Source organism: Protopterus annectens, chromosome 1.part1, assembly GCF_019279795.1.
Source record: "Protopterus annectens isolate FY-2018-M chromosome 1.part1, PAN1.0, whole genome shotgun sequence".
NCBI classification, from domain to species: domain Eukaryota; kingdom Metazoa; phylum Chordata; order Ceratodontiformes; family Protopteridae; genus Protopterus; species Protopterus annectens.
This window is the reverse complement of record NC_056726.1, coordinates 944,513,471-944,539,426: the sequence shown is the minus strand read 5'-3', so window position 1 is coordinate 944,539,426 and position 25,956 is coordinate 944,513,471. Positions and strand designations below refer to the sequence as shown.

The following is a 25,956-nucleotide window of genomic DNA, read 5'->3' as shown; positions in this document are numbered from 1 at the left end:
GGCTTGAACCCACTGTAGTCTTCTATTTTGGTGGTTGACAAGAGGCTTAGAGGCACACATTCATTGTGTTTGTCGCATGGTAGATTTTGATCCAGGAGTACACTTTCATATTTTGCTGTGTAGTGAATGGGGGTGGTAATCTATTGTGGTCTTTTGCTATAACTTGATGATGGCTAATTTTTGGTGTGCTCCCAATAACATTACTATGGATTTTTGTGTATCATAGTTGAGATGTGACGGCTATAAAAGTTTCATCGTGAGCAAATGCCTGTCTGAAGTTGTTTGATTTATGGTGGTCGCTGTTGAATTGCAATAATGACATCATTTGCATTTAAGATTCACTTGATAATGAATAGGTTATAGGATGTGTCATTTAAAGAATGAGTAATAAAGGGAGTAATAAAGGGTCAGAACCAATCATTGTTCTTCCTTAGTTGTCGAACCAGCTTTTGACTGTGTGTTGTTGGCATGAACTGTGTGTTCTTTCAAGTAGATAACAAACCCTTGTACCTCCTTTTGGGAAAAGTAAAACTTCACTTAATTTCTAAATCAAGATGAGATGATTGATATTTAATATGTTTGAGACCAAGGAATATGTTGTTTATAATCCATTTTCCATATTGTTAACATACTTATTAGCATGTTACTTTGGTGTTTTAATGAAACGAAACAACAGATGTTCTTCATCTCACATTGCTGCAGTCCTTACATATGGGTAGTCCGCTGTCCTCGGTCGGCCCGAATATCAAAGTATTAGGCTGACATCGGTCAAGGCGCTTAAGACTGACATCAGGACGTCAGGGTACAAATGCGCATGACCGACGTCATATCCCCAGTCTTTTTTGCCGCATGGTCCGATGCAGAAGCAGCGTTGCAAGTGCCGTTCGGCGTTCTGAAATTTTTCGAATTCGGAGTTTCAGACCGAGTCAAAGTTGGCTAAGTACCCCGTTGGGGAATATTTTAGTTTTTTCTTGCCTCAGTGGTTTACCGGATGTCAGAAAAAGTGAATAACTGTATTTCTTGTGGGAAGCAGATACCGCATAGAGATTATCATTCTTTGTGTATTCCTTGTTTGGGGCCTGAGCACGACGTTGTTGGGTGTCGCTTTTGTGCTAGGTTCAATAAGCGCACTATTAAGCGAAGGTTAGATTGTGCTAGGTTGGTCTTCGGGAAGCGGTGCAATTATAATATGCCGTCGGATTCTCCGGCGCCCGCTTCTTCGAAAAAGCGCAAAGACAAAGCAGCTAAACCCAGGCAAGAAGAGTTGTCCGTACCGGACGCCGGTTCTTTAGAGGCGTCAGTGGAACCGGTGGTTCCGACGGAGGCTTCTCTGGAGTCCCAGGGGGAGACTTTGATATTGCAGGATGTGGCTCAGGAGGCAGGCCAGGCTGAAGGGACTTCTCAGGTTACTGTACTCCCCTCCCTTCCTAGGGTGGTTAGGCCCTCTCCTTCTGTTTCCAAGGCTTCTCCCAGAGGCAGGCCAGGTTTAGCTTCTGTTGGTGTCACTCCTAGTTCAGCAGGGTCTGTGCCCAAGAAGCACATGCTTAAAATGGCAGAAGATTTAATTACTTTGATTAGAGGTTCTTTGCCCCCTCCTGATAAGAGGCCTAGGGTGGAGCCAGAGTTGGGGAGTTTTGAGCAGGCTTCGGATGTTTCAGAGTCTTCGGCTGAAGATTTGCAGGAGTACTCTCCTTATTCTGATTCTGATGCAGATGATTCGACTCCTTCTGCTTCTCCTCCAGAGGATTTCTCTTTTTCAGAGACTCTTCATTCCATGAGGGAACATTTTAAGTGGGAAGGTCAGGACTTCTCTGATTCCAGGAAAAGGCTTAGGGAATTTTTGCTTTTGCCCCAACATAGGCCCTTGGCTATACCACCTGTTCTGGATGTTGTGGAAGATGTGTTTGCAGAGGCTTCTCTTAATCCTGATTCTTTGCCTCCTGCTCCTGTTAAACCGGATAGGTATTGCAGGGTGCCTGAGGCTCATAAATATCTTTATAAGAGTCCTAGGGCGGACCCAGAAACTGTTAGTCAGGGACCTAAGGGTGTCAAGGCCTCTGTTGTAAAAAATCCGGTTCCTCCAGATAAAGAGGCCAGAGCTTTGGATAGATGGGGAAAGAAAGTCTATACTTCTTCCACCTTAGCTATGAGGGCTTTGAATTGCCAGTTTCACATGTTAAAATATCAAAACTATCTTCTTTCTCAATTAAAGTCTAAGGTAGATGCTCTGGCGGAAGGCATTGAGTGTAAAGAATTGCAAGATTTGGTGCATGTCTCTGAACAAGTGGGTAAGCATTCTTTACAATGTGGTTTTGATGCTGTACAGGCCTCGTCTAGGGTGGCTGCCACTGGTTCAGTTCTTCGCAGGCACGCCTGGCTGAGGGATCAGAATTTATCTGACCATGTTAAGACAAGGATTTTGGATGCTCCTTTACAGTCTGATGTGTTGTTTGGTTCACCTGTGGAGTCAGTCTTGAAGAAAATGGAAGACAAGGCTAAGTCTATGCAGGCTGTTAAAGATTTTTGCAAGTTCAGCCTCCAAGTTTAGTAGGAATTGGCCTGCTAAGGGGTGGACGTATCCTTCTTATGATTCTCAGTCTAGGGGTAGATCTAGACGTGGTAGGGTAGAGCTCAGAGTTCCTTCAGACCTAGAACAGGGAGTTCACCTGCACAATCTTCGGTGAGGGCAGGGGCCAGTCCTTTCGTAAACAGGCCCAATGACCTACCTTTTCAGCTGCCAGATCCTTCTTGCCTGGCAGCACCTTTGGGAGGAAGGTTGGCACTCTTCAAGGAAAATTGGAGTTTGATTACCCAAGACAGATGGGTATTGGATATCATACACCAAGGTTACAAGTTTTATTTCCATACCTTGCCTCCTTTCAAAGGCATGCCGGACGTTCCTCCTCAGCAAAGACTAGAGGCTCACAAACAAATTTCTCTGCTACTTCAAATAGGGGCCATACAACCGGTCCCTCTGCCAGAAGTGGGCCTAGGATTTTATTCTCGCCTGTTCCTAGTACCAAAGAAGGGGAACACGTGGACACCAATTTTGGATTTATCTGTCCTCAACACATATCTGGACATTCCCAAGTTCAAAATGTTGACGTTACAACAGCTTTTACCTCTGCTGGGCAAAGATCACTGGATGGTGACTCTGGATCTCAAGGAGGCTTACCTTCATGTTCCTATCAGGCTCAGTTGCAGGAAGTATCTGCGTTTTCGGGCTGGGACTTCTCATTATCAGTTCTCTGCATTGCCCTTTGGCTTATCTACTGCGCCCAGAGTGTTCACGAAGGTTCTGGCTCCAGTGATAGCTTTCTTCAGGCTAAGAGGAATACAGATCTATCCTTATTTGGACGATTGCCTGATTCTGGCCCAAGAAAAGGACGAACTTCTTCATCATTTACAGTATGTGATAGCAGTGCTGAGATGCCTGGGGTATTCTGTGAACGAAATAAAGTCCAGTCTAGTACCCTCTCAGGACATGTGCTTTCTGGGTGTGAGACTGAATACAGCATCCCAGATGGCCTTTTTGACCCCGGACAAACAAAAGAATCTTTCTCTGTACTTCCATCACTTGTCTCATCAGTCCAGGCTGACTGCAAGGACAGTCCTTCAAGCCTTGGGGTTCATGGCATCTTGTATTCTGGTACTTCCCAATGCCAAACTGCATATGAGGAAGCTACAATGGTATCTCAAAAATGTATGGACACAGCACTGCCAAGATATGGACACTGTCATTCAGATAATACCTTGCATTCAAAAGGAATTTTTGTGGTGGGCTCAGGAATGTCACCTAAACAAGGGACTCTCTGTGACCCGGCCAGAGGCGAGTCAGATTCTAACGACAGATGCCTCAGACAAAGCTTGGGGAGCTCATCTAAATGGAAAGTGGGTACAAGACACGTGGCCTGCCAGACTTCAACATCTACATATCAACTTGAAGGAGATGTTAGCAGTCCAATTTGCATTAATAGCTTTCAAGGATTTACTTCTTCCAGGGCAAGTGTTGGTTCTAACAGACAACACAACTGTCATGTGGTACATCAACAAGCAAGGGGGAATGCATTCTTATCCTCTATGCAGACAAGCAATGATTTTGTGGGAGACTGCTCTCAGTTTACAGCTAAATCTTCAGGCAAGGTTTCTGCCGGGAGCACAGAACTCCTTAGCAGATGTGTTGAGCAGACAAATTATGGATCCCCACGAGTGGAAATTGGATCCTCATGTATTTCAGAAATTGACAGTGTTATGAGGAACTCCAGACATAGATCTGTTCGCTTCTCCACTAAACTACCAGCTGCCAAAGTTTTGCACAAAAAGGTTTCATCCCACAGCTTGGAAAGTGGATGCTCTCTCATTCAATTGGAGCAATCTTCATGTGTATGCCTTTCCACCTCTGCCTCTCCTCCCAAAGGTAAGGTACTCCTGAAGGTCAGACACGACAAGCCAGAGATGATTTTAATAGCTCCGGATTGGCCTCGACAGCACTGGTACCCATTACTGAGAAGTCTGATACGGGAGCCTCCATGGCCTTTGCCTTCGATTCCACACCTGCTGTCTCAGGAGAACAGTCATTTACTCAATGTCAAACTTCACTCTCTACATCTAACAGCCTGGCATATTCTGTTTTAAACCCTGGAGGGTCTCAGCTTCCACAGCAAGTTTTGAATGTTATTTTGGAGGCCAGAAGGCCTAGTACAAGGAAAGTGTATGCAGATAAATGGAGGAGATTTTTTATTTTGGAGTACAGCAAAGGATTTTGATGTTTCTAAGCCTAATTTAAGTGTGGCTCTTCAATATCTTACTGAGTTACTGGACAAAGGTTTGTCCTTCTCCTCTATTAAGGTTCATGCTGCAGCAATTTCTGCTCACTATGACTGTGACCCACCGTTGTTTTCTCATCCTTTGTTTAAGCAATTCCTTAGAGGGGCAAAGAATATAAGACCCCCACGTAGAGCTCCTACTCCTGCTTGGGATCTCAATTTTGTGTTGGAGAAACTCACTCTACAACCTTTTGAGCCTGCAGCTACTGCCGAGTTGAAATATTTATCATGGAAGACTGCTTTTTTGTTGGCCATTACCTCTGCCAGAAGGGTTTCTGAGTTACAGGCCCTTATGGCGGTTGAGCCTTTCTTAATTTTCCATAAGGATAGGGTATCTTTGCGTACTAATCCTTCCTTTATGCCTAAAGTGGTTTCTAGTGTGGCTTTAAACCAAACTATTCATTTGCCTACTTTTTATGCAAACCCCCAAAATAAAGGGGAAAAGATTTTGCACACTTTGGATATACACAGGCAGTTGCGATATTATTTGAGCAGAACTAAAGGGTTTAGGCAGTCTCAGCAGTTATTTGTTTCATTTGCTTTGAGTTCTCAGGGCAAGCCTGTTTCAAAACAAACTATTTCTAAGTGGATTGGGTTTTGTATTGCTTTCTGTTATTCCCATCATGGTAAGGAGATTCCAGCTGGGATTAGGCCTCATTCCACTAGGGCTACTGCCACTTCTACAGCTTTTTAAGGGGGTGGCAACTAAAGATATTTTGGAGGCAGCTACTTGGAGTTCAGTGCATACTTTCTCTAAGCATTACCACCTTCCACTTTACTCTAAATCTAGGGCTGGTTTTGCCACTGCAGTTTTACAGGGCATTTTGGCAGCTCCTAATGCTTTCTAGTTTTGCCATCCTCCCTTACCTCTGCTTTGGGATTCTACCCATATGTAAGGACTGCAGCAATGTGAGATGAAGAACATAGTACAGTTTTGTACCTACCATAAATGTAGATGTTCGAAGATCCACATTGCTGCAGTCCAATTTACCCTCCCTCCTTCCCCTCTGTAGTTAGAGGCGGTTGTGTGGGTTGGGTTGTGAATATTGTGGATATTGTATATATTGTACATATGATTAGTGCAAGGGTGGTTAGTTGTTTTTTGCTGTCTTTTGGTTTTGGCCTTTCTTTTTAGGGTCTTCTGACATCTGGGGCAAGAAAAGACTGAGGTTATGACGTCGGTCATGCGCATTTGTACCCTGACGTCCTGATGTCAGTCTTAAGCGCCTTGACCGACGTCAGCCTAATACTTTGATATTCGGGCCGACCGAGGACAGTGGACTACCCATATGTAAGGACTGCAGCAATGTGGATCTTCGAACATCTACATTTATGGTAGGTACAAAACTGTACTTTTTAAGTTATGTTTTCATTCAGAATGTGATAAGATAGCTTTGTTGTACATGTCATGTCACTGGTTTTCCTTTTTGTTGTGTTTATTTGTAACTTTAACTCCAGTTTTATAATTTTTGCTTTCCCAGCTTCTCTATACTGGTGATTTCTCACGACAGGAAGATCGACATTTAATGGCAGCTGAGATTCCAAATGTTAAGCCTGACATTCTCATAATTGTAAGTTTATTGAATTTGTTTACTTGGAAGAACAACAATTGCAGTGGTTCAAATTATAATATACTTGCCCTTAATGAGTCTTGGTTAAAACAAATTGCAGTTTTCCTTGCAGGTTTAAAGTGGACTGCTACATTGTGGTGCATAGGTGTTTGAACTACATAAATCTAGATTTTGGGGGCCTGGTTAATATGTTATTTCACAGACAGATTTTCTTACTGCAAATAATCTTTGATTGTAGCTTACACACACACACACACACACACATGAAACTACTGCATCTGAAAGAAAACTTTTAAAGATTCTTGCACTCATATCCAAGAATAAAAGCATCTAAATTCAGAAAATATAGTTCAATAAAACACAATCCATATTACCTTCTCCACCCTCTCTTGTCCAGGCAGGACTGCAGGCCTTTGCAGTTATTTTTCAGATGCAGCTTAGTAGAAAAATTGAAATTCGCAAATGCCACAAGGAGAAACTGAATCGCTTTTTTGAGCACTAGTACATCATGTTCAGACAGAATATACAAGCACTAGGTTATTTCTATTGGCCACGAACAGTTAAGGAATGAATGTCTGTAAACTAATTGAGTATTTAAAAAAAATATGACAGAGATGTTCCATGTGGTGTATCGTAGTTATTCTTTCAGCGGCAGACTTCACAGCCTTGGGTTGTTATTGATCTCTTGTCCAGATTCAAAAGTTGTCTTCCATTGGTTCTGCTTATTTGGTTGTCCAAAGATATTTAGCTATAAGTGTATTTTTTGGGTTAGTTATTTATCACTGTGAAATTCTGTGCTGAAGTGTGTTTTTGTTTAGAAAATTGGGTTATAGCAGTAGTAACAGGGATTCAATAAAGTATCATGCTGGATTCTTCATTCTTCAGTGCTCTATTTTCACAAGAACCACTTGAACTAATGTTTGACCTGTAATATTCCCCTGGACCATTTTGGTAGGAGATCTAAGTATGCTGCCTTCCACATCACATTCCATTAAGCAAATAAAAAACAATAAGATAAATACATCCCCCCCCAAAAAAATTAAAAATGTACAGGTGAATCTAATAGAGGAGACTCTGAAACACTGTAAAATTGTGCTTTTATAGAGGGAGCTTATTCATGTACAGAAATTGTTGTTGAATCTGACTTGTTGAAGCTCACTGACAGAACCCAGACTGCAAAAATAGCCGACTCCAAATCCAGCTCCAGACAAGTGGGGTACCTCAGGGTTCAGTCCTGGGACCGCTCTTGTTTGGCATCTACTTCTCTGAAGCACAGGCCATCACTAAGGGACTCTGGCTAACAAAGTTCCCAGATGACTGCAAACTGAGAGCCATTACTGAATCTCCAAATGATGTGGATATTCTACAAAAGGGCCTTACAGAAACAGATGTTTGGTGCCAAAACCATGGGCTCAAGCTTAATGCCAAGAAATGTATAGTTATCCCCTTTGGGAAAAAACATGTACTCATGAATTACCACATAGGTGTCAGTACACTAAACACCGAAAGTGTGATGAGAGACTTAGGGACACAGGTGGACAGTGGTCTCACCTTCGATAACCACATTGCCACAACAGTCAGGAAATCCTTCTGTGTGGCGCACCTCATCACTAAGGGCTTTTCATCCAGAAAAAAGGAGGTCATTGTCCCACTGTACTCATCCCTCATTAGACCCATTATAGAATATAACGCCCTGTTTGGAATGTACCTCACAAGACATCTGCAACAGCTGGAAAGGCCGCAGAAATACCTCACTAAAAGAATCACAGGCCTAAAGCAGATGCCCTATGCTGAACATCTAAAAAAACTCCAGCTATACTTTGCGGCATATCGTCTACTCAGAGGTGATCTCTGCTTAACATACAAGGCCATGTCAAACCCTGAGCTGTTGGACATGCCCACTTAAAGAAATACCAATCCCTCAGAGCCACACACTCCAGGGATCTAAACCTTGTCATCACAATGAACAAAACATGCTGGAGGGATAGGTTCCTGACCCAGAGACTCCCCATACTCTGGAATAGACTGCCCATACATGTCAAACAGAGCACCTCCTTGGCCCTCTTCAAAAGGTACCTTGTATTCACCCCGGGGTTCACGTCAGTCGCCCTGCTAGACAGCGGACCAGGGAAGTAAATATTGTGGGAAGAAATATCCAGGGATTTGTTATGGCTAGGCTTGTATAGGCCCTAGGGCCAATAGCCTAATACCAACTTATGAATCTATGGGATTCTTTGTCCTTGACCGTGCTTGCACATAGGAGGAGATGTGAAATATAACCTACTGACTTGAGTATTCAAATTTGGGATAAAAGAATAGTGATTTTTCAAAGTTTACACTGTAGCCGAGACTACAATTTACAGAGCTTACGAAAAAGTGTAAATTACTTCAAATTAAATAATATACTGACTTTACTTGATATTTACTTATGTAAAATTGGGTGTCGCTGAGCAGAATGAATTCTCAAAGGCCTGTTAATGACGTAGAACAAATGGAACAGCCCTTCTAAGTGACGGATCACTTAGGCTGTCTTGAAACTGAGAATGAGTGGACAGAGTAAAAAAGGCAAGACAGGAAAAAACAGAGTGCATATCCATTTATTGATTGTTATGTGATGGCTTGAGAAGGTGTATTTATCTACTTGACTGTGATGTTCAGGTAGGCTGAGTATATTTGCTACTGGTAGAAGTAGCTGATTGAAATTGGATCCTTGCCATTAACACTGTTAAGTATAAAACACAGATGTTAGTGTTTAAAACAGTGAATTATAATTGGGTCTCCTCTGATATTAACCAGCTTACTGTGTTCAAGACATGGATGCAAAGAAATTCACCTTAAGAGCTTCGTAGTAGTGTTGTTGTGTCTTTTGGCTTTTCCCGGTTAGGGGTCGCCACAGCTTAACTCTGGTCCGCTAATGATTGGCAGTAGATTTTTATGTGGCGAGTTGCCAGCCCTGACGCACAACCTTCAACGAAGGTACGCCCATTCACGCACGTCTCCACACAGAAGACGCTCTAGCTGAGAATCGAACAGGACAACATCTTACTGTGAGGCGACAACGCTAAAGCAGCACCACCACCGCAGTCAGAGCTTCGTAGTGTATGAAGTTTTATTTCTGGTCCATGTACTCACAGTTGCTTTCTTTTTTCTGTAAGAGAAAATGTAGAAGCATGAATTGTTTTACCAGCTTTCAGAGCCATTCAAGAACCCAGTGCTGTTAGACAACAGTGTACCTCTCAACATTTGCTTAAGAATTCTGGACAAATCCAAAATAAATAGGGGACAAAGGATGAAAATTAGGGACATTTTTTAAATATTATAATTAAATTAAAACAAAAGGTTTTGCATTAAGATGCATTTTCTGAACTGTGAAGTTATTAGTTGACTGTAATCCTCAGTGATTTACCAGAAAATTAAAAATTTTTTACAAGGGACAGGACAAAAATATGAGGCAAAATCATGCAGTGTTGAATGATAAGAGTGTAGGCGGAGACAAAATGCTTCCCTTTAGGGATAATAGCTTTAACAGCTGTTAAGACTCTTCATCCTGCCACACTTTCCGTTAGTGTGTTGGTTGCTTTTAAATCCTGTTTTACCTTCTGCCACTGTTGTCTGCTTTTTTCCATAGTTTGAGACTTGATCTTAACAGTACTGACCTTAAGCTTTGGTTAAGCACCTCTAAGCATTGTTAAGATGAAGTCTTGTGCTACGGACGTACTTAGTGAATTTTGTCTTGTTCCTCGATTGCAGAGCTCCATGCACTACAAAACTGTTGTCAGGAGATGGTATGTGATTTCTCCTGATAACAGATGATGTTGGGATTTTGTGGAGGGAATTATCCAGGTTGTGTACTGCCTTTGCACAAAGTAAAATTATGGTTACATATATTATCTCTCATTTTATGTATTGAGTTAAGATGCTGATGATGATTCAACTTGAAAGTGTGTGGTATGAGTAATAATTTGCATTGTGTAAGTATAATGAACAAAAAACATAGAGTGGATTTCTGTTAGAAGTACATTAGTGTGCTAATGAGATTGATAAGTAATATAAACTTATGAGAAGATCTGGATACAGTTTTATTTTACTTGTGGGTGGCCTTTGATTAACATATAAAAAGTGTTTTAAACAAGTTGCTCATATGCAGTGAATCCATCAACACTGGGTCGAAGGATAACTTGTATGCCAGACAGATCACTCTTAGCAATGTGTAAGATACAGAGTATAGTGACAGGTTTGAGTTGATCTATGTAAGACATGTTTACACCTTGTATTGTTTTAGTAAGCTGTCTCTGTAGGTGTTCCATTTGTTTCATGCATCTGGAAAAATACATGCCAAAAAGGGCATTATATTCAGCGATTGACCTAATGATGGCTGAGTAAAAGGGGACAGTGACATCCCTATAGCTAGGCACAATCCCTTTGTGTATGAGCTTTGCAATGTAGAGGGACTTGCTTACAACAAAGGACACATGTTGGTCAAAGGTTAGGTCACTGTCCACACACGTTCCCAAATCCTGGACATCTGGGTCCACTCTTAGGGGTGTATTGTTAATGAGGTAGTTCCCAGGAGTAGATGACTTCCCAAAGGGACACAAAGATGAATTTATTGTCATTTGGTTTCAGTCCATGATTTTGGCACCAGTTACTTATTTGGGACAAACCTTTCTGCTGGATGGCAACGTCATTTGGGGATTCCATGACTGCTCATAGTTTGCGGCCATCTGCAAACTTAGTCAGCTAGAGCCCTTTGGTATTTGCTTTCACTTCATAAAAGTAGATGCCAAACAGGAGAGGTCCTGGCATAGAACCCTGGGAGACTCCACTGGTGACTGGTCTCTGGGGGAACCCTACAGAACTCCCAATGTGAACTTTAGAGTTGTCATTTAACAAGATGATATTGTCTTTGTGGGGCATGTGTGTGTGTGTCTGCGTGCGCACGCATGTGTGTGTGTGTGTGTGTGTGTGTGTGTGTGTGTGTGTGTGTGTGTGTGTGCATCATTTAAGATTAAAAAGTGTAAGTGCAGAAGATGTAAATGAACACTTGTTTGGAAAGTAGCATCCCATTTTTGGACACTTGACAGGACAGGTATTTGGTAATAGTGCAACTGACACTGAAATTACAGCAGAGACATCTGGCAGTGATAAAGAATGTGCTGCTGAAGAAGCAGATTTATTTTGTTCAATCTGTGATGATTCAGCATAATTATGCCTTTGTTTGGGGTTAGGGCAAGCTGTCAGATAATGTGACTAGATAATATGATGGTGTGACGTCCCCTACAAGAGCAGAAATCCTTGGGCATGGAAGAAAATCAAATGGTAGACACTCAAACCAACATAATGTTCAGAATGTGATGTTGGGAGATTGCTGATGGTTTGGGATCAGCTTTTTTTTTTGTCAAACGTAGAAAATCCTTGTACTGAACAAATGGACAGAGAATGAGACTATCCATGTTATGATTGGGTTGTTATCAAGATGGTCTTTTTTCATGATGTAAAACGAACTAAGAAACTAGACAGGCAAAAAGGAGTTTGCAAAGAAGTTGTGGGACAAAGATGCATTTCCCTGAGGTACAGGTGTACTCTGTATGAGGCACCTACAGAGATTATGTTCTTGGCTTGTGAGGAACTGGACATTTTAGAGTTTTTTAAAGACTCATTGACATGTTTCTTGGAGTCATTAAAATTGCTTCTGAGTGTTTGTCAAAAGTAGTGAAGCTGCACTTCATTGGAATTAGGCTGGCTATCTTGCAGAGAATGGACCCATAAGATGCATCTGTGGAGTGTCAAATACTTTGCTTTACTTGTATAGCAGAGTCAATTTTGGTTCATTTGACTTTTTCTGCATGTATATATATAAGGTGGTAGGGTTAGTTGGCTGCTTCCTTCCCATGTTGATAATTTTAGTACGAGATCTCAGAGGCTATAGCAGCTTTGATTTTCCACCTAAAATGTGTTTTCAGATTGGAAGTAGGACCAAGAAATGTTTTGCTTTATATATGTAACAGGAAAACTGTTAATCTTTTTTTCTCTCCCTGTGGATCACACAAGAGTAGATTATTGTGAAGATTTCCCTTAGAGCCACAGAGATTGCTCAACAAATAATTCAACCTGATTATATATCTTTGGGTAGGGGAGCTGATAACTCCAAATACATAGTCAGGTTCAGAGCATTTACCACTTTCATCACAATGCTTCCCCACTCACAGACCAGATGGCTTTAGCAAGTCCCACTTCAGCCATCTCCTTTCTTCCACTGCATTAGAGTCCACCTGGAAGAACCAGAGGGGAGAGGTTTATTCATCCAGGTGTCCTGGAAAAGACAGATCTAGTAAAGCCCATCTGGTCCTATTCAGACTAAACAGGTTTCTTGTTGTGAAAGTGTTCAGAATGCTGCCTATGCAATTCTTCCTTTAGATGGTGTCATGGTCCCATTGGAAATAAATGCTGCCTGTGGCCATATCCCTGTTTACAAGGGACACACAAGGTTCTTGAGTTTAATGGTAGTGATACAGCACTTTCAGTTCACATTCTTGTACTTTGGGCTGTCCACTGCTTTCAGGGTATTTACTTAATGCTTTACCTTAGAGTGAAGGGCATTCAGATTTACTCGTATCTGGTTGTTTACATATTGCAGGCTATTTCACAAGAGGGGAGCTCCTCTCAAGGCTGGTACTGAGGTGCCACAGGATTAGTAAAACACTAGTTTTGAATCCTTATGCTATGTTTGTTGTTTTATGTATATATATATATATATATATATATATATATATATATATATATAAATAAGCTAGAAAAAGCCCTGGGCTACACTACCATATGTGTGGACAGAGTGGGCATCCTCCTTGAAATTTTGTCATATTCCATCTCAGAAAAAGCCAGTCCTGGCCATGAAGTGGACCAGACTGTCTCTCTAACCAGAAAAGATGTCTCTGCTGAACACCATCTTTAAAAGTAGGTTCCATTTCATAAGATTGAAAGGCCATGTGATTGAGAAAGTCGAATCTCAGAACACTGAGCCAGCTTCTTCCCTGGAAGCTGACATCACAAAAATCGGTGTTTTTGCAGGGGAGCATGCCCCCACCTATTATGTATACTAACTCCAAGATCACTCCACATTGGGGACAGGAAAATACAAGCTTCATGAGTAGAAGCCAGTTTGACATTCGGAGATTCAGTCTCCTCAGATTCAATTATATGGTCTTACAATCTTATGAAATAGACCTTATATGTAACAGAAAAGACCCATATGACAAGGACCATCCTGAAGGGTTTTGGGTATACAACAGCTTCCACCCTCATGGTTCCGTAGCCCAGATGCATATAAGTTAAGTACCAGTGGTACATGATGAAACAATGGCACCAATATGTGTGCCCCCTGTAGAAGGTGCTACCATTCAGAGACTTCATATAATTGGTATTTTGAGGGCTAGTCATCTAGGTTGTGCCATTTTTTAACTCCCTATGGATCCCAAACCCTGGCTAGTAATACATTACACTTGCAAAGGGAATACAAGCTAGAACCTTGGAGGCTCAAAGAAGGTGGTACCACCATGATTGAGCCATGCTCATTAGTGTCAGAGATGTTAGGACTGATTAACATAGTCCAGATTTGCAAAGCTGCTGGAAAGTTAAGGGTATTAGAAGTAACCACGTACAGCACCACAGTCATGTTAGTTCATCAGCAAACAAGGAGGGAACTTACTCTTATGAGCAATGCATACTGATCATGCTTGTTAAAACATGACCATCCAGAAGAATCAATATTTGTAGGCTTTTTACATCCCCTAGGTTTACAACTCCTTGCTAGAGTAGCTGAGAAGGTTTGCCACCAAACTGTTCTACATTGATGTGGCTTAAACTACTGGTTTAAAATTGGCTACCATTATGAGGTAATTGCTATCCATGGAGAAATGCCTACAGAAGTATATATACAGAAAGCATATTCCACCCAAATACTTAATTTACAATGTTTTTTTTGTGAGTGGGTATAGATCACAATGTCATGCGTGGTGCTTACAAAGAAAACCCTACTTGGTAGGACTGAGATCTTAATCGCCTACCTGGATCATTAAAAAAATAGTTCAGATAGATCATTACATAAGCTACACAAGGTTGGCTTCAACTTCAGGCATCCATGTAAAAGTCTTTCAGGAGACCATGTTAGTTTCTCGGTTGGGTGTTGCATCCTGGGTGCATGTGAAGGACCTCTCCCCTCTTGGGTAGTGCCTATTTCTCAAGAATGAATGTAAAGAGAGTATACGTCAGCAGTCATTATCGGTGACTCTCCGGAGGATTTCATCATGAAATCCATGACCCCTGAAATGCTGAGTGGAGCACTTGCTTTCAAGGAATGGATGGCAAACCAGAAACCCAGATGTTTTTACCCCTCTGTCAGCAAGTATCTTTACAGTTTGATTGCAAGAGTTTCATAGAGGACTGTCCTGACCTATAACTAGCTCAGCTGTCTAATTTGGTGGAACTGGAGCCTGAATAAAAGGATATAGCAAGTGTATTGCATATCTTCTCCAAGATGGTATACAATACTGATAAACCAGGAAACCTATCTTGTTGAACTCCCTTCATGAGGATCCTTTCAAAGACCTGCTTAACCTGATGCTGGAGCAATAATAGGGCAAAAAGAAATCTCTGCCTCAAAAAAACAGTAAGACAAATATTACAGGGTTCAAGAGAAATATGAATAGTTTTGTAAAAACCTTGAAGTGGACACTGCTGTTGTCTTTTTTTAGAAGCAGAGTGTCAAAGCTAGCATTAGGAGTGAATAAAGAGTAAGACGCTGGATAGTTTTGAAAAGGAAATGTTCATTTCAGCGACATTGGTGTTTTAGGATCTAAATGGCCATGTGCCACACATTCATTAATACCTACAGCACTGATCATGCTGTGTTCTTAATTATGCCAGCAGCACTACTTTTGGGGATGCCTTCTCCCATTCAAGCCATTAACACTTGAAAGATAGATCACACACTTTGCTTTTGTTCTCATGTAGTGTAATATCTGTACTGTATACTTGGTGCTGACTAAACACATTAAATTCAAGTAAATAAATGTAAATATGAGAAAATGTCTTTAACTGAACAAGAAATGCAAAATGCTGCGTTTCTTTCTCACTTGAAAAAAAAATTGTCACATTTATTTTTTTTCTGTTACTCTCATGTCCAGGCAGTTTCTTTTTAGCCTGTTGGCAGTCAGGAATGTTGCATCTAATTAACTGACTGCTAGCAGGCATTAAGGAGTTTATTAGATAGAAGACATAATCCTGGGTGGCCCTGTTGAAAGCCTCAATGAGAAAGTAATTACATTTACCCAGAGGGCACATAGAGTAGGTAAAATGCTGTAAAATGTATTTAATACAATGGACTCTTTCAAGATGGCAGAAGATCCCCGGGCTGGAGCTGTGGAGGCAAGTGTGGATGAGGCATGAGGATGTTAACATGCAGCTACTGGATGTGCTTCAATGCAGAGGCATCCTGTTTGCCCCACTCTCAGTTATTTTAATGATGGGAGGAGCAATGGAAACTATTGAACTGGTTTAGCAAACATTTCACCATGTGGCCATTAAATACAACAGTAATTGCCCAAGTAAATCCTGACCTTTCCACAGAAAGCAGTGTAGAGCTTACCAAAGTAGACAGAAAAGGGCTTTTGAAAATGAGCATGCCTGACCTGACTGCAGTGGTTATAGCAGAGCAGGGGGAAAGGAGACCACTCCCCTTCCACAAGAATCCTGGATAGTACTGGTTACTTCCACCCCACCCCACCCTCAGCCCTTCCTTTTTCTATCCATTTGGGTGGCAGATTGACCTTTTTCAAGGATACTCGATTCCATCTTACTTTCAGTTGATGGGTAAAGATAATAGTTTTTCAAAGACACATGATAGAATTTTTATCCATGCTCCTTTAGTTCCCCTGACCAAATTGATGAAGCTCTAGAAATTGTAAGACCTCTATTAGAATTCAGGGCATTGGAAAGACTCCTGTTGAAGGAGGAAGTGAAAGGGTTTTTATGCTTGATTGTTCTTTATGTCAAAGACAAATGGCCTGTGGAGGCTGTTCTGGACCTCTCCAAATGGAACAAGTTCTTGGATGTAAAAACATTCAGAATGATTATGCTGCAAGGATTCTTTACCTTGCTGCTCAAGGTTACCTTTGTATCACTGTGGACCTTATGGATGCTTGCGTGCATATCCCAGTCCATCCAGGTCAGAGACTTGCTCATATTTAGGGTAAGAAGCTGTTACTTCCAGTTCACCTGTCTCCCCTTTGAACTTGTCATTGCTTCCTGGTTTTTCACCAAATGCCTATGCTCATAAGTTGTCTAGTGACAGAAAAAGGGAAGCATACATATACTTCTATCTGAATGAGTGTGTTATCCAAGCATCCTCATATCTAGAGATGCAGAAGGTGATCACAGTCGTGATATTTACCTTCATTAATCTAGAATTTTTCTCTCAACATCCCTAAATCCAGCCTGAATTATTCATGGGGGGTGTTTGATACTGACAAAACTCTCTTCCTTCAACTGAAAGTGCTGAAGCCCACTTTCTTCTGGGGCAAATTGCTATTCATCCTCTCTCTTCCTTGTCCCAGTGGCTCGGGTGCATATGAGGAAGATTTAGTGGTTTGCAGAAGTGTCTGGCTGCAGTACAGCTGTCAGCTGTCCAGTAATATATTGAATTTCCTTCCACCGATCCGTAAAGAAGGAATTCTTTTGGTAGCTTTTTGTGATGAATGTTTTTGGACCTGGCACAGATTGGGGGACTCACCTAGTTCATCTCGAAAGAAATGGCTGCAACATCAAAACAGGCACATAAATGTGAGGTAAATGACTCATTTCTAGCTTTTAGTCTCCTGAGGCTGGTTACAGACAGTACCATGGCAGTGTGATATATAAGCAAGTGAGGAGATGCTTACTCACGCCAGCTGTTCAGAGTTATGGTATTATGTGAAACCGACACCCAGTTAGAGTATGCCTGCAGGCCATTTACATTCCATCAGGACATAATGTGCAGGCAGAGAGAGTAAACAGGTCATGCTTTAAGAGCTGTGAGTGTGAGCTGGATCCTTGTGTTTTCCAGAACATCTTAGAGGTGGTTGGAGCCCCTTATTTGACCTGTCTTCCTCAGAAGAAGAAAATCACTTGTCCCCCTTATCTTCTGCTCCAAATTTCCCAGACCCAAGGTTTGGCCCATGGACAACTTCAGTATGATATGGGAGATGGACTTGCTCTGTGCTTTCTTATTGTATCCATCATTCTGAAGGCACTGCATAAAGCAAGGCAGAAAGGATATCCTCATTCTTGCCCAGTGAGTTTTGCCAGGCAGTCTTGGTTTTCCTTGCTGGTCCATATGGCCCAAGAGGAACCCCATTTCGTCCTCGGCACAGCATGCTGTTAACATATCAAAGAAATGTGCTAGCAGTCACCCAAACATAAAGATTCTAAGGCTGATAGCATGGATCCTTTTAGCCTGATTCCATTTAAGGGGAGGCTTCTTGTTAAGGTTCAAGACTGTGTACTCAAAAAAAAAAAAAAAAAAAAAAAAAAAAAAAAAAACATACCTAGGCAAGTGGAAGTTGTTTTCAGAATGCTGCTGTAGCAGTAGCAACAGCAGGGATATCACAGCAAGGCATTGTCCAAAAGCAAAGGTCTTGAAGTACCTAATCAGACTACTAGCCAAAGACCTCTCCTGTTTATTCTCTGTTAAGGTTTACCTTTCTTGTATTTCAGCATGCTTGCTTGTAGGACCCCCCTCTCAAACATCAGTGAGAGAGTTGAGCAGTTTCTGAATGGGATCCTGCACATAAAACTACAGTGAAACAGATCCTTCCTTGTGACTTGAAAGTTTGTATTCCAGCAACAAATGCTAGCTCACTTTGAACTCACTGTTTATATACCAGTTAAGTTCCGGTCCTGGAAAACCTTGTTTTCTGATAGCTAATACACTGGCTTGAAGAGTCCTTGAACTTCAGGCATTAATGTGCAAAAAAAAAAAAACCTACAGTTGTGATGCCCGTGCCCTGGCCCAGCAATCAAGGAGCCTCAGTCCTCACCACTAACACCAGAGAGGGCATCTCGTATATGAGGAAAGGATAACAAATGCACACAGTATCATGCAATTTCCCTTAAGAGCATACAGAGATCACAGTCAGTCCAGGGCTGGTCGCTCCCCGGGTCCCCATAAGACTCCCCACTAGCACAGCTATAGGGTCAAGATCTCAGCCTAGCTGGGCAAGCTAAAATCTCCAGCACTCTCTCTGTCCAACCAGTGCTTCATGTCCCTGCCCAAGTAGCTGACACACACACACACACACACACACACACTTTGAGATAATTGTTTACACAACCACACAGACACTTCTGAGGAAGGCTGGCACAGGTTCTCCAGCTGTGCCACTTTTACCCAGATTATACGGTAGTACCACTTGCCATTACCCAGCTAATATTTATCAGCTACCCTGAGGCCCTTAAAAGGGAGTCCAATTATTACTGTGCAATATTATTATCCAATTGGTAAGTGTGACTAATCAGTCAAAGCTTATTTGGAGTGACTTGGACAGTAAACTCTATAAATATGCAATGCACTCTAGAGCTTAAACTATGTCTACACAAACCAGCCACGGTTAAAAGGTTTTAAAACATTTAATAATAAATTATTAAAACCACAAGACAATATTTTCTACTACACAGAGCTAGTCAAAAGTTCAAAGATCACACAGAAATACTTAAAATAAATCAGTAGTACAGTTCTGACATCACAGAAAAACACTTAGTCTAATCTTTCTAATTTCTACTTATTCCTAAAAGAAAATACACTTCTAAAATAACTTGCTTATAGAGCAAGGCAGAGTGTTGTGAGTTGGATAGTCAAGTCAGAAATGATTAGTCTCTCTCTCTCTCTCTCTCTCTGAGCAATAGTTTTTAAAATCGCTAACAAACATTTCTGCTGGACCCTCCCAGATTACATCACTTTTCACACTTTGGTTTTCCAGTATACACATTACATCATTTTTGACACTTAGCCTGGGGTTCCCAGGCCAACAGGCTCCATTACTTAGCAAGCTAACACCTGCTCAAGAAGCTACAACATTAAAAGACATTTCACATGTACACACTAGTAATTATTCCTTAAGGTAAAACAATAGAAAGAATGTGCTAGCCCAGACCAAATGGCTCCGAGCTCTGGAGATCAAAGGACATACAGGACATAATTTTAATTTTAAAGAACAGAAGTGAAATGCTTGACTTAGTTTTCTTTAAGCAGAGGGCAGTGTTGCCACATTGTTGATGTTCAGCATTTAACAGCCTAGTCTTTCATTTAAGAAAACCAAGCTTGTAGGTCAACATTCATATTTACAAATAATAGAATTGTGCAGATAATTCTATCTGGCTAGGCTGGCAGCCTTCACCCATCTCTACCAGTCTTCACAACAGTCCTCTGCAAAGAAATTCAGTCCAAGAATGAACCTGCCTTTTAGGCCTAAGGAAGTGTTGGAAGTGAGACTGAAGTCAGGCTGTCCACCTGCCATTCTTCTTTCCTAACTCACAAAACAGAGTTCTGCATTTAGTAGGCGTCCACCGACTGCTTAAGTTGCCAGGACCAAGGACATCAGGTGGAATTGCTATGTGTTTATCTGTCTTGACCCAGGTGAAGAAAATCCTACCATCAGAAAGTAGACTCAGTTTAAATGGTGTGCTGGCTGTATAGTCTTTCAGTCCGAGTACACCAGTGAAGAACTGGAATTTCTGGGTAGAGTACATTCCATAAAGGAGAAGGCTACCACTGTAGTCTTCTTTTAGACTGTCTCACTCCAAGGCATTTGAGAGGCAGCAACTTGGACCTCGCTTCACTCTTTCTCCAGATACGAAAAATTGAACATCTGGTCTAAAACAAAGCAGCTTTTGTTTCTGCTGTGCCACAGGACTTGCTATAACCCAACTTCCATTGTCAGTATTCCATAGGTAGCTCTAGAACTCTCCCTGGAAAAAGGAGTACATCTTCAGTGGTGAACCCTACAATAGATATATTGCAGTTGTGTTTTCAACTTACTGTAAATGTTTGAGCAGAAGATGATCACTGTAGTATAGTTACCAGGGAGGACTAGTTACACCCTAGGTTATTCTATTTTGTTGCCGAAGTGGATCACGTATCAGAAGTAGATTTTTGTTTAGACAGCTGGGCTCGGCATTTTCACTAATTCTTTGGATTTATGACTGTTGTGATGGATATATGAAGGCCGCATTTTTGTGCTTTCATTTTTTGGCAGGAAGTGATATATTCAGGGTGTCTGATTCAACGCGACATCTATCAACATTTGTGACATTTTGTAAAATTTGATATCTACTTGTGGCTGTTTGGATCTTACTTTGTAGTTTGGTGGTATATCAACGATACATTTTTCGTGGTGTATACTAATGAAAGACATAGATTGTTGTCTTCATATAAAGCCGGACTATTATTCATAATTTTTGATTCATGTGTTAACATAACCATTTTTTATGTAATTGTGTAACAGAGCTATTGGGGTTTACAATATATCCATCTAGCAGAATTGACCATCCCTCCAAGCATCTATTTTAGTAGTTGGTGATTGGGACAACTTAAATGTGATTCTGGTGCCTTTTATAATGAATGGTCACTGAAATAATTTTGTATGTAACTTCCAGTGCACTGTGTCTAAATTTAAGTATGTTTCCTATGTTGAATAATTCTATATGATTTATGGGTGATGCCTAAGTCTGTGTGCGGTTCTTTTGAAATGCTGCTGCAAACAGTGAAATAAAAAAAGCCAGAAACTTGAAGGGAGAGAGGCCTGTTCAAAAATGGCACTGTGGAGCAGGTTTTGACTCTCCATTGATGCGAAGTAAAGGATGCTGAAAATTAGATGTTGAGAGCGAGAAGCCTTTTGACTAGGCCAGCAATAGACCTGCAAAGTGGAATCGAGTCGTACTGCTGCAGTAATACGTTACACAGCCACGGAGCACAGAAATATTTTCCTTGCACTCTGCTATTTGGGTGATTTCGTTGCCAAAGGTAGAGAGTTGTTCCGAAAAGCTTTGGACTGCTGTTTGGAGAGGTAAAAGGCCTTGTTTAAGCTTGTCCATGTGGATGTTAGCCTAGCGTTTTGCTTAACATTTGGTTTAGACGTGTCTGCAGAGGTGTGTGATCTAACATGAGCGCTAACACTTTTTTGCCTCTTAATTTAGTCTGCTCCTTGTAATGTTTGCAACTTTTCTGGCTAATAAGTGAGCATTGCAGATACTAAATATTGAATGGATGCCTCCCAGTGCAAAGCCTGTTAGTGCTAGCACATTTATAAGTATATAAAGACTGTAGCTGTGTATTTTATGGCTTTTTCTGCTCTGTGACCATCCATTCCATTGTCCCTGTTTTATCGGTAAAGGCTCTGACAGAGGAAAAAGGTTACGTTCCCTTAAAAGGAACACCAACTGCTGAACTCGTCTATGCTTCTAATGATCCTGAATCAACACTACTAGTTGCATGAGCCAAAAGACTAGTGGAGGCTAAAGAGTTATCTGCAGCTATTACCATAGGTGTACTCACAGGGCAAGATCCGCTGATTTCACTCTTAATCAAAAGGGAGTTAATACTTGTCGGTGTTTACCAGTTCCTGAGCTCTTTAAATCTTTCAGTGCCCTACAAGATGCTGTTCCCAACTGAATCCATGTTGTATTAGTACTTGCTGGCAAAGATTTCTCTTTTCGTGTGGCAAAACCCATTCTGTATTGAATTGTTGTCTGTTTACTGAATTTGGATAAGCAGTATTTAATGGTTTTATTCATGTAAAATATGTACAACTTTTGAGTGGTATGAAACAACTGTACCATTTTCTGAGTCCTGAATTTCCTGACTGTTGAAATCCATTTAAAGTGAATGCTTATACTTTCCCAGTGCTGTACTGGTCCCTTGAGCAGAACCTGTACTAACACTCAAAAGAACGAAAGTTTTGTCCTGCCGCGTGTATATCATTCCCTGGTGTATCCTGCCTTGAGATTTCATGAATTTCCTGACTGTTGACATCAACACTTTCCCTCCACCCCACCTGCCTCTCACTACCTCATCACTTCCCTCCTAAGTCCCTTAACCTCCTCTCTATTACATCCAACAGGCCCCACCTATCATGCACTCTCCTACTCCTAAAACCTTTATTTCCACTTCCTTCCTCATCCTTCTACTTCCTCTATACCATGCCACCTCCAATACTCACTTCCATCTATACCCTCCACCTCTGCCTCCCCACCTCCCCCACACAACACACTTCCATAACATCTCAGCCTCTTTAGTTCCCTCCCACCCTTCCCTCCTCTTCAAAGTAAAACTTCTCCCAATCACCACTAAATACTACAAACCTAGACATTTTCATTACCAGACACTTCTAAGTACAAACCAAAACAACTTATTCCTGATCTCTCTTGCCTCTGCTTAGCCGTTGACATTCACCCTAATCCAGGACCAAACTTCTCTCCTACTAACCACAGTAGCTCCCACAATAATTCCACCAATAAATACCTCAAATTCCTCACCATCAAAGCTCAAAGCCTAAAAAATAAAATAACCCACTTTCATGCCTGGCTCACTCACAACTCACCTGACATTGTAGCCATCTCTGAAACCTGGCTAAAACCTTACATAAGTGACTCTGAATTCCTTCCCACTGGATTTCAATCACTTCGATCTGACCGCCTAAGTACTCGAGGTGGCGGTGTCGCACTAGTGTACTCCAACCAGCTGTCCTTTACTCCATATCCTAATCCCATCCTTTCTTTTAATAATGCTGAGCTTGTAGCAGGCCTTCTAAAATTTTTTTGTTGTTGTTGTTGTGTCTTTTGGCTTTTCCCGGTTAGGGGTCACCACAGCGGAACTCTGGGCCCTAATGATTGGCAGTTGATTTTTACGTGCTGAGTTGCTGGCCCTAACGCACAACCTTCAACGAAGGGGTATGCCCATTCATGCATGTCTCCACAGTAGACACTCTAGCTGAGAATCAAACGGGACAATGTCTTGCTGTGAGGCGACAACGCTACTGCAGCATCACCACCGCAATCATAAAAGCATCTGCTTCATTTCCCCTCTATATTCCTCCAGGTAACAACACCAACACCCTGGAAGACATCCTGTCTTGGGCCTCCTCAAATATTAAACTGGAAACCTACATATTGGGTGATGTAAATATAGTCTGGAACAAAGTCAACAACCCTAACTCCACCATGTCAATCAGTCTATTTAACTACACTCAACCTACTAACACCATCACTAGACCCAACAAAACCAACCCCCCAGGCTCTATACTAGACTGGATCCTAGTATCTCATCCCAATAAAGTGATACAATCTGGTGTTATACCAGACCCATTAGGAGACCACCTCCCTGCCTTTACCCATCGAGCTTCCCTCACCCCCCCCACACTCTCACCAGTTTATCCACACTCAGAACCTCTCTAACTTTAACCCTACTACTTTCTCTGATTCATTCAGGAATACCAATTGAAACCCCCTGAAAATTCTTCCATTAGACTCAGCCGTTGACTTTTTCAATTCAGCCTTCTTAAATGTCCTTAACTCCCTAGCTCCAGTAAGAACAAAAAGAGTAAAAACTAAGACCACCCCGTGGCTTACCAAAGATACCAAAAAGATTATGCTACAAAGAGATAAAACCTTGAAAACATACCTCCAAACTAAACAACCAGACATCTTACTTAAATACAAACAACTAAGAAACCTTGTCAAAAAACAAGTTATCAAAGATAAAAAGTCCTATTACATCAAAATGCAAACAAATCATGCAAAAAACCCCCCAAAATTTTGGAACTGTATCAACTCTCTCCTTAGGCCAGGTATTAAAACAATCCCTGCCCCGACACCAGCAAATCTGACCTTGAAATTGCCTCACTATTCAACACCTTCTTCACCACTTCTATTGCTGAGCTAACCAAGACCTTTACCAACAACAACCCTCAACCCCACCCCAACCAAACATCCTCTCCCTCCTCTCCCCCCCCCCACTTTCGAACTCAAACCCATCTCTACCTACCAAATAAACTACTCTCTAAACTAAAGCCTTGCTCCAATGCCCCCGACAACATTCCCTCCTCCTTCTTAAAAATAGCCTCAGATGGTATTGCTCTCCCTATTAGCATCCTGATCAATAGATCCCTACTTGAATCCTATGTACCCAAACTATGGCGCTCTGCATATATTCTTCCACTTCACAAGGGTGGCAAAAACTGTAACGTATCTAATTTCCGCCCAATAGCCATCCTTTCCCCTCTCTCTATACTCCTTGAAAATGCATCCACCTTCAGCTCTTGCCATTCCTTACCAAACACCAGCTACTCTCTCCTACCCAACACGGCTTCCGCCCAGGACATAGTACTAATACCGTCCTTCTTACATATTGTCAATTTAGTCCGTGACTCCGGTAATTTAGTATCCTCAGTTCTGTTGGACTTACCTAAAGCTTTTGATACTATCTCCCACACCCACCTTCTAAATCATCTGTCTAATCTCAATCTCCCCCACAAAACTCTCTCCTGGTTTTCCAGCTATCTTTCCGACAGGTCCCAGGCTGTCAAATGGGGCCAGGGCACCTCCACCTTCCATCCTACCCCCACTGGAGTACCCCAAGGATCCATACTTGGCCCAATTCTATTCAACATCTTTATTAACAACTTCTACAAGGCCATACCCAATACTAAAATTATTCAATATGCTGACGATTCTACTTTGATTTGTGGCGTCTCCAACTTAACAGATCTCCAACTACTGACACAAACAGCCTTCTCTACTGAAAACTGGATGCTCCAAAATCACCTCCCATTAAATGCTAACAAAACTAAAATCCTTCTATTCTCTCCTTCTAAGTCCTCCCCTATTGATAAAAACTCATTCCAAATAATCAGCCACAACAATTCCATCTTAGGGGTCGTTCCCTCCGCCAAACTTCTTGGTGTAACTATTGATGAACACCTACAATTTAATACTCTCGTCCAGCTAAACATAAAGAAAACCCACATAAAACTCTGCCTACTTTATAGAAACAACCACTTCCTCTCTCCTGCTACCAGACAAACTTGTGCCACTTTTTATCTCCTTCCCTCTCTACTGTATGGTGCCCCTCTGCTTACTAATTTATCCTCCTCACTATCCTCCAAACTAGAAATATGTTACAATAAAATCTCCAGTTTTGCTACCAAAGCCAAATCTTCCTCTTATTATTGTTCCTCCCTTCACTCTTTAAACTGGCTTGAACTCCATAACCAACTTGACTTTCTCCAAATCACGACTGCATATAGACTACTATTCCAACCTACCAAGTGCCCTGCACTATCCAATATCCTACAACCATATACTCCCCATAGAACACTTGGATCTACCCACCAAAACCTAATCACAATCCACAAACCCAAGCGCCCAGCTGGTCATCTTCTGCATTCCTTCACCTTAGCAAAAAAATGGAACGCTCTTCCCTCCACTCTTGGGACCTGCGATAACCTCGAAAACTTTAAAACTCTTCTTCATTC

General features: G+C 41.6%; 1 protein-coding gene across 1 annotated transcript in view; it reads left to right on the top strand.

Moving 5' to 3' along the window:
* CPSF3 (cleavage and polyadenylation specific factor 3) overlaps window positions 1-25,956 on the top strand; it is a 710,232-nt gene that overhangs the window by 200,486 nt on the left and 483,790 nt on the right. The window contains exon 6 of the mRNA XM_044079083.1: window positions 6,308-6,397. Coding sequence (XP_043935018.1) covers window positions 6,308-6,397 — 90 coding nt within the window. The remainder of the gene's footprint in view (window positions 1-6,307; window positions 6,398-25,956) is intronic.